General features: G+C 52.4%; 1 protein-coding gene across 1 annotated transcript in view; it reads left to right on the top strand.

Annotated features, from left to right (window-relative positions):
- Window positions 1-10,000, top strand: part of LOC137300778 (BICD family-like cargo adapter 2) — a 47,692-nt gene that overhangs the window by 31,106 nt on the left and 6,586 nt on the right. The window contains exon 3 of the mRNA XM_067970039.1: window positions 3,542-3,685. Coding sequence (XP_067826140.1) covers window positions 3,542-3,685 — 144 coding nt within the window. The remainder of the gene's footprint in view (window positions 1-3,541; window positions 3,686-10,000) is intronic.

Raw genomic sequence — 10,000 nt, 5'->3', positions numbered from 1 at the left:
ACAGTGTATTAGATACACTGTCCTTTCCCCCTCTGGGACCGGGTCTCACAGTGTATTAGATACACTGTCCTTTCCCCCTCTGGGACCGGGTCTCACAGTGCGTTAGATACACTGTCCTTTCCCCCTCTGGGACCGGGTCGCACAGTGCGTTAGATACACTGTCCTTTCCCCCTCTGGGACCGGGACTCACAGTGCGTTAGATACACTGTCCTTTCCCCCTCTGGGACCGGGTCTCACAGTGCGTTAGATACACTGTCCTTTCCCCCTCTGGGACCGGGTCTCACAGTGTGTTAGATACACTGTCCTTTCCCCCTCTGGGACCGGGTCTCACAGTGCGTTAGATACACTGTCCTTTCCCCCTCTGGGACCGGGTCTCACAGTGTGTTAGATACACTGTCCTTTCCCCCTCTGGGACCGGGTCTTACAGTGCGTCAGATACACTGTACTTTCCCCCTCTGGGACCGGGTCTCACAGTGTATTAGATACACTGTCCTTTCCCCCTCTGGGACCGGGTCTCACAGTGTGTTAGATACACTGTCCTTTCCCCCTCTGGGACCGGGTCTCACAGTGTGTTAGATACACTGTCCTTTCCCCCTCTGGGACCGGGTCTCACAGTGTATTAGATACACTGTCCTTTCCCCCTCTGGGACCGGGTCTCACAGTGTGTTAGATACACTGTCCTTTCCCCCTCTGGGACCGGGTCTCACAGTGTATTAGATACACTGTCCTTTCCCCCTCTGGGACCGGGTCTCACAGTGCGTTAGATACACTGTCCTTTCCCCCTCTGGGACCGGGTCTCACAGTGTGTTAGATACACTGTCCTTTCCCCCTCTGGGACCGAGTCTCACAGTGCGTTAGATACACTGTCCTTTCCCCCTCTGGGACCGGGTCTCACAGTGTGTTAGATACACTGTCGTTTACCCCTCTGGGACCGGGTCTCACAGTGTGTGAGATACACTGTCCTTTCCCCCTCTGGGACCGGGTCTCTCAGTGTGTTAGATACACTGTCCTTTCCCCCTCTGGGACCGGGTCTCACAGTGCGTTAGATACACTGTCCTTTCCCCCTCTGGGACCGGGTCTCACAGTGCGTTAGATACACTGTCCTTTCCCCCTCTGGGACCGGGTCTCACAGTGCGTGAGATACACTGTCCTTTCCCCCTCTGGGACCGGGTCTCGCAGTGCGTGAGATACACTGTCCTTTCCCCCTCTGGGACCGGGTCTCACAGTGTGTTAGATACACTGTCCTTTCCCCCTCTGGGACCGGGTCTCGCAGTGCGTGAGATACACTGTCCTTTCCCCCTCTGGGACCGGGTCTCACAGTGCTTTAGATACACTGTCCTTTCCCCCTCTGGGACCGGGTCTCACAGTGTGTTAGATACACTGTCCTTTCCCCCTCTGGGACCGGGTCTCACAGTGCATTAGATACACTGTCCTTTCCCCCTCTGGGACCGGGTCTCACAGTGTGTTAGATACACTGTCCTTTCCCCCTCTGGGACCGGGTCTCACAGTGTGTTAGATACACTGTCCCTTTCCCCCTCTGGGACCGGGTCTCACAGTGCGTTAGATACACTGTCCTTTCCCCCTCTGGGACCGGGTCTCACAGTGTGTTAGATACACTGTCCTTTCCCCCTCTGGGACCGGGTCTTACAGTGCGTCAGATACACTGTCCTTTCCCCCTCTGGGACCGGGTCTCACAGTGCGTTAGATACACTGTCCTTTCACCCTCTGGGACCGGGTCTCACAGTGTGTTAGATACACTGTCCTTTCCCCCTCTGGGACCGGGTCTCACAGTGTGTGAGATACACTGTACTTTCCCCCTCTGGGACCGGGTCTCACAGTGTATTAGATACACTGTCCTTTCCCCCTCTGGGACCGGGTCTCACAGTGTGTTAGATACACTGTCCTTTCCCCCTCTGGGACCGGGTCTCACAGTGTGTTAGATACACTGTCCTTTCCCCCTCTGGGACCGGGTCTCACAGTGTATTAGATACACTGTCCTTTCCCCCTCTGGGACCGGGTCTCACAGTGCGTTAGATACACTGTCCTTTCCCCCTCTGGGACCGGGTCTCACAGTGTGTTAGATACACTGTCCTTTCCCCCTCTGGGACCGAGTCTCACAGTGCGTTAGATACACTGTCCTTTCCCCCTCTGGGACCGGGTCTCACAGTGTGTTAGATACACTGTCGTTTACCCCTCTGGGACCGGGTCTCACAGTGCGTTAGATACACTGTCCTTTCCCCCTCTGGGACCGGGTCTCACAGTGCGTTAGATACACTGTCCTTTCCCCCTCTGGGACCGGGTCTCACAGTGCGTTAGATACACTGTCCTTTCCCCCTCTGGGACCGGGTCTCACAGTGCGTGAGATACACTGTCCTTTCCCCCTCTGGGACCGGGTCTCGCAGTGCGTGAGATACACTGTCCTTTCCCCCTCTGGGACCGGGTCTCACAGTGTGTTAGATACACTGTCCTTTCCCCCTCTGGGACCGGGTCTCGCAGTGCGTGAGATACACTGTCCTTTCCCCCTCTGGGACCGGGTCTCACAGTGTGTTAGATACACTGTCCTTTCCCCCTCTGGGACCGGGTCTCACAGTGCGTTAGATACACTGTCCTTTCCCCCTCTGGGACCGGGTCTCACAGTGTATCAGATACACTGTCCTTTCCCCCTCTGGGACCGGGTCTCACAGTGTGTTAGATACACTGTCCTTTCCCCCTCTGGGACCAGGTCTCACAGTGTGTTAGATACACTGTCCTTTCCCCCTCTGGGACCGGGTCTCACAGTGCGTTAGATACACTGTCCTTTCCCCCTCTGGGACCGGGTCTCTCAGTGTGTTAGATACTCTGTCCTTTCCCCCTCTGGGACCGGGTCTCACAGTGTATTAGATACACTGTCCTTTCCCCCTCTGGGACCGGGTCTCACAGTGCGTTAGATACACTGTCCTTTCCCCCTCTGGGACCGGGTCTCACAGTGTGTTAGATACACTGTCCTTTCCCCCTCTGGGACCGGGTCTCACAGTGCGTTAGATACACTGTCCTTTCCCCCTCTGGGACCGGGTCTCACAGTGTGTTAGATACACTGTCCTTTCCCCCTCTGGGACCGGGTCTCACAGTGTGTTAGATACACTGTCCTTTCCCCCTCTGGGACCGGGTCTCTCAGTGTGTTAGATACTCTGTCCTTTCCCCCTCTGGGTCCGGGTCTCACAGTGTATTAGATACACTGTCCTTTCCCCCTCTGGGACCGGGTCTCACAGTGCGTTAGATACTCTGTCCTTTCCCCCTCTGGGACCGGGTCTCACAGTGTGTTAGATACACTGTCCTTTCCCCCTCTGGGACCGGGTCTCACAGTGCATTAGATACACTGTCCTTTCCCCCTCTGGGACCGGGTCTCACAGTGCGTTAGATACGCTGTCCTTTCCCCCTCTGGGACCGGGTCTCACAGTGTATTAGATGCACTGTCCTTTCCCCCTCTGGGACTGGGTCTCACAGGGTGAGAGACCTGTAATTCTAATACCCAGGATAACAGTCGCGAGTTTGTTTCCCGCAGACAGTGAGCTTGGGTTCGATGGTCAATTCGCCTGAGCATTTCCGGAGTGGGAGTGATGAACTGAGGTCATTACGGCAGATCCATCGGCAAGACAAGGGTTTGCTGAAGGAGAGAGAGGAGCAGATACAGAGACTCCACGATCAGGTCAGTCTAAGGAGAGTGAGGAGCAGATACAGAGAGTCCACAATCAGTCTCAGGAGAGAGAGGAGCAGATACAGAGAGTCCACAATCAGTCTAAGGAGAGAGAGGAGCAGATACAGAGAGTCCACAATCAGGTCAGTCTAAGGAGAGAGAGGAGCAGATACAGAGACTCCTCGATCAGGTCAGTCCTTAGGAGAGAGAGAGGAGCAGATACAGAGACTCCACGATCAGGTCAGTCCTCAGGAGAGAGAGAGGAGCAGATACAGAGACTCCACGATCAGGTCAGTCGAAGGAGAGAGAGAGGAGCAGATACAGAGACTCCACGATCAGGTCAGTCTAAGGCGAGAGAGAGGAGCAGATACAGAGACTCCACGATCAGGTCAGTCTAAGGAGAGAGAGGAACAGATGCAGAGAGTCCACGATCAGGTCAGTCCTAAGGAGAGAGAGAGGAACAGATACAGAGACTCCACGATCAGGTCAGTCCTAAGGAGAGAGAGAGGAGCAGATACAGAGACTCCACGATCAGGTCAGTCCTCAGGAGAGAGAGAGGAGCAGATACAGAGACTCCACGATCAGGTCAGTCTAAGGAGAGAGAGTGGAGCAGATACAGAGACTCCACGATCAGGTCAGTCTAAGGCGAGAGAGAGGAGCAGATACAGAGACTCCACGATCAGGTCAGTCTAAGGCGAGAGAGAGGAGCAGATACAGAGAGTCCACAATTAGGTCAGTCTAAGGAGAGAGAGGAACAGATACAGAGAGTCCACAATCAGGTCAGTCTAAGGAGGGAGAGGAGCAGATACAGAGAGTCCACGATCAGGACAGTCTAAGGAGGGAGAGGAGCAGATACAGAGACTCCACGATCAGGACAGTCTAAGGAGGGAGAGGAGCAGATACAGAGAGTCCACGATCAGGTCAGTCTAAGGAGAGAGAGGAACAGATACAGAGACTCCACGATCAGGTCAGTCCTAAGGAGAGAGAGAGGAGCAGATACAGAGACTCCACGATCAGGTCAGTCCTCAGGAGAGAGAGAGGAGCAGATACAGAGACTCCACGATCAGGTCAGTCTAAGGAGAGAGAGAGGAGCAGATACAGAGACTCCACGATCAGGTCAGTCTAAGGCGAGAGAGAGGAGCAGATACAGAGACTCCACGATCAGGTCAGTCTAAGGCGAGAGAGAGGAGCAGATAGAGAGAGTCCACAATCAGGTCAGTCTAAGGAGAGAGAGGAACAGATACAGAGAGTCCACAATCAGGTCAGTCTAAGGAGGGAGAGGAGCAGATACAGAGAGTCCACGATCAGGACAGTCTAAGGAGGGAGAGGAGCAGATACAGAGACTCCACGATCAGGACTGTCTAAGGAGGGAGAGGAGCAGATACAGAGAGTCCACGATCAGGTCAGTCTAAGGAGAGAGGAGCAGATACAGAGAGTCCACGATCAGGTCAGTCTAAGGAGAGAGAGGAGCAGATACAGAGACTCCATGATCAGGTCAGTCTAAGGAGAGAGAGAGGAGCAGATACAGAGAGTCCACGATCAGGTCAGTCTAAGGAGGGAGAGGAGCAGATACAGAGAGTCCACGATCAGGTCAGTCTAAGGAGAGAGAGGAACAGATACAGAGACTCCACGATCAGGACAGTCTAAGGAGGGAGAGGAGCAGATACAGAGAGTCCACGATCAGGTCAGTCTAAGGAGAGAGAGGAACAGATACAGAGACTCCACGATCAGGACAGTCTAAGGAGGGAGAGGAGCAGATACAGAGAGTCCACGATCAGGTCAGTCTAAGGAGGGAGAGGAGCAGATACAGAGACTCCACGATCAGGTCAGTCTCAGGAGAGAGTGGAGCAGATACAGAGAGTCCACAATCAGGTCAGTCTAAGGAGAGAGAGGAACAGATACAGAGACTCCACGATCAGGACAGTCTAAGGAGGGAGAGGAGCAGATACAGAGAGTCCACGATCAGGTCAGTCTAAGGAGGGAGAGAGGAGCAGATACAGAGACTCCACGATCAGGTCAGTCTAAGGAGAGAGAGAGGAGCAGATACAGAGACTCCACGATCAGGACAGTCTAAGGAGGGAGAGGAGCAGATACAGAGAGTCCACGATCAGGTCAGTCTAAGGAGAGAGAGAGGAGCAGATACAGAGAGTCCACAATCAGTCTCAGGAGAGAGAGGAGCAGATACAGAGAGTCCACGATCAGTCTCAGGAGAGAGAGGAGCAGATACAGAAAGTCCACGATCAGGTCAGTCTAAGGAGAGAGAGGAGCAGATACAGAGAGTCCACGATCAGGTCAGTCTAAGGAGAGAGAGGAGCAGATACAGAGAGTCCACGATCAGGTCAGTCTAAGGAGAGAGAGGAGCAGATACAGAGAGTCCACGATCAGGTCAGTCTAAGGAGAGAGAGAGGAGCAGATACAGAGAGTCCACGATCAGTCTCAGGAGAGAGAGGAGCAGATACAGAGAGTCCACGATCAGGTCAGTCTAAGGAGAGATAGAGGTGGAGATACAGAGAGTCCACAATCAGTCTCAGGAGAGAGAGGAGCAGATACAGAGAGTCCACGATCAGTCTCAGGAGAGAGAGGAGCAGATACAGAGAGTCCACGATCAGGTCAGTCTAAGGAGGGAGAGGAGCAGATACAGAGAGTCCACGATCAGGTCAGTCTAAGGAGGGAGAGGAGCAGATACAGAGAGTCCACGATCAGGTCGGTCTAAGGAGAGAGAGAGAGGAGCAAATACAGAGATTCCACAATCAGGTCAGTCTAAGGAGCGAGAGGAGCAGATACAGAGACTCCACGATCAGGTCGGTCTAAGGAGAGAGAGAGGAGCAGATACAGAGACTCCACAATCAGGTCAGTCTAAGGAGAGAGAGAGGAGCAGATACAGAGAGTCCACGATCAGGTCAGTCTAAGGAGAGAGAGAGGAGCAGATACAGAGAGTCCACAATAAGGCAGTTTAAGGAGAGAGAGGAGCAGATACAGCGACTCCACGATCAGGTCAGTCCAAGGAGAGAGAGAGAGGAGCAGATACAGAGAGTCCACAATCAGGTCAGTCTAAGGAGAGAGAGGAGCAGATACAGAGACTCCACGATCAGGTCAGTCTAAGGAGAGAGAGGAGCAGATACAGAGAGTCCACAATCAGGTCAGTCTAAGGAGAGAGAGGAGCAGATACAGAGAGTCCACAATCAGGACAGTTTAAGGAGAGAGAGGAGCAGATACAGAGAGTCCACGATTAGGTCAGTCTAAGGAGAGAGAGAGAGGAGCAGATACAGAGACTCCACGATCAGGTCAGTCTAAGGAGAGAGAGAGAGAGGAGCAGATACAGAGAGTCCACAATCAGGTCAGTCTAAGGAGAGAGAGAGGAGCAGATACAGAGAGTCCACAATAAGGCAGTTTAAGGAGAGAGAGGAGCAGATACAGAGACTCCATGATCAGGTCAGTCTAAGGAGAGAGAGGAGCAGATACAGAGAGTCCACGATCAGGTCAGTCTAAGGAGAGAGAGGAGCAGATACAGAGAGTCCACAATCAGGACAGTTTAAGGAGAGAGAGGAGCAGATACAGAGAGTCCACGATCAGGTCAGTCTAAGGAGAGAGAGAGGAGCAGATACAGAGAGTCCACGATCAGGTCAGTCTAAGGAGAGAGAGAGGAGCAGATACAGAGAGTCCACAATAAGGCAGTTTAAGGAGAGAGAGGAGCAGATACAGAGACTCCACGATCAGGTCAGTCTAAGGAGAGAGAGGAGCAGATACAGAGAGTCCACAATCAGGACAGTTTAAGGAGAGAGAGGAGCAGATACAGAGAGTCCACGATCAGGTCAGTCTAAGGAGAGAGAGAGAGGAGCAGATACAGAGAGTCCACGATCAGGTCAATCTAAGGAGAGAAAGAGGAGCAGATACAGAGAGTCCACAATCAGGTCAGTCTAAGGAGAGAGAGGAGCAGATACAGAGAGTCCACGATCAGGTCAGTCTAAGGAGAGAGAGAGGAGCAGATACAGAGAGTCCACGATCAGGTCAGTCTAAGGAGAGAGAGAGGAGCAGATACAGAGAGTCCACGATCAGGTCAGTCTAAGGAGAGAGAGAGGAGCAGATACAGAGAGTCCACAATAAGGCAGTTTAAGGAGAGAGAGTAGCAGATACAGAGAGTCCACGATCATGTCAGTCTAAGGAGAGAGAGAGGAGCAGATACAGAGAGTCCACAATAAGGCAGTTTAAGGAGAGAGAGGAGCAGATACAGAGACTCCACGATCAGGTCAGTCTAAGGAGAGAGAGGAGCAGATACAGAGAGTCCACAATCAGGACAGTTTAAGGAGAGAGAGGAGCAGATACAGAGAATCCACGATCAGGTCAGTCTAAGGAGAGAGAGAGAGGAGCAGATACAGAGAGTCCACGATCATGTCAGTCTAAGGAGAGAGAGAGGAGCAGATACAGAGAGTCCACAATAAGGCAGTTTAAGGAGAGAGAGGAGCAGATACAGAGACTCCACGATCAGGTCAGTCTAAGGAGAGAGAGAGGAGCAGATACAGAGACTCCACGATCAGGTCAGTCTGAGGAGAGAGAGAGAGGAGCAGATACAGAGAGTCCACGATCAGGTCAGTCTAAGGAGAGAGAGAGGAGCAGATACAGAGACTCCACGAACAGGTCAGTCTAAGGAGAGAGAGAGGAGCAGATACAGAGACTCCACGATCAGGTCAGTCTGAGGAGAGAGAGAGAGAGGAGCAGATACAGAGAGTCCACGATCAGGTCAGTCTAAGGAGAGAGAGAGGAGCAGATACAGAGAGTCCACGATCAGGTCAGTCTAAGGAGAGAGAGAGAGGAGCAGATACAGAGACTCCACGATCAGCTCAGTCGAAGGAGAGAGAGAGGAGCAGATACAGAGAGTCCACGATCAGGTCAGTCTAAGGAGAGAGAGAGGAGCAGATACAGAGAGTCCACGATCAGGTCAGTCTAAGGAGAGAGAGAGAGGAGCAGATACAGAGAGTCCACGATCAGGTCAGTCTAAGGAGAGAGAGGAGCAGATACAGAGAGTCCACGATCAGGTCAGTCCAAGCAGAGAAAAGAGCAGATACAGAGACTCCACGATCAGGTCAGTCTGAGGGGAGAGAGAGGAGCAGATACAGAGATTCCACGATCAGGTCAGTCTGAGGGGAGAGAGAGGAGCAGATACAGAGAGTCCACAATAAGGCAGTTTAAGGAGAGAGAGAGGAGCAGATACAGAGAGTCCACGATCAGGTCAGTCTAAGGAAAGAGAGGAGCAGATACAGAGAGTCCACGATCAGGTCAGTCTAAGGAAAGAGAGGAGCAGATACAGAGAGTCCACGATCAGGACAGTTTAAGGAGAGAGAGGAGCAGATACAGAGACTCCACGATCAGGTCAGTCTAAGGAGAGAGAGAGGAGCAGATACAGAGACTCCACGATCAGGTCAGTCTAAGGAGAGAGAGAGAGGAGCAGATACAGAGACTCTACGATTCGGTCAGTCTGAGGAGAGAGAGGAGCAGATACAGAGAGTCCACGATCAGGTCAGTCTGAGGAGAGAGAGGAGCAGATACAGAGAGTCCACGATCAGGTCAGTCTAAGGAGAGAGAGGAGCAGATACAGAGACTCCACGATCAGGTCAGTCTAAGGAGAGAGAGAGGAGCAGATACAGAGAGTCCACGATCAGGTCAGTCTAAGGAGAGAGAGAGGAGCAGATACAGAGAGTCCACAATAAGGCAGTTTAAGGAGAGAGAGGAGCAGATACAGAGACTCCACGATCAGGTCAGTCTAAGGAGAGAGAGGAGCAGATACAGAGAGTCCACAATCAGGACAGTTTAAGGAGAGAGAGGAGCAGATACAGAGAGTCCACGATCAGGTCAGTCTAAGGAGAGAGAGAGAGGAGCAGATACAGAGAGTCCACGATCAGGTCAATCTAAGGAGAGAAAGAGGAGCAGATACAGAGAGTCCACAATCAGGTCAGTCTAAGGAGAGAGAGGAGCAGATACAGAGATTCCACGATCAGGTCAGTCTGAGGGGAGAGAGAGGAGCAGATACAGAGAGTCCACAATAAGGCAGTTTAAGGAGAGAGAGAGGAGCAGATACAGAGAGTCCACGATCAGGTCAGTCTAAGGAAAGAGAGGAGCAGATACAGAGAGTCCACGATCAGGTCAGTCTAAGGAAAGAGAGGAGCAGATACAGAGAGTCCACGATCAGGACAGTTTAAGGAGAGAGAGGAGCAGATACAGAGACTCCACGATCAGGTCAGTCTAAGGAGAGAGAGAGGAGCAGATACAGAGACTCCACGATCAGGTCAGTCTAAGGAGAGAGAGAGAGGAGCAGATACAGAGACTCTACGA

Source organism: Heptranchias perlo, chromosome 32, assembly GCF_035084215.1.
Source record: "Heptranchias perlo isolate sHepPer1 chromosome 32, sHepPer1.hap1, whole genome shotgun sequence".
Taxonomy (NCBI): domain Eukaryota; kingdom Metazoa; phylum Chordata; class Chondrichthyes; order Hexanchiformes; family Hexanchidae; genus Heptranchias; species Heptranchias perlo.
The sequence above is the reverse complement of the archived record's forward strand: the minus strand, read 5'-3'. Positions and strand labels throughout refer to the sequence as shown.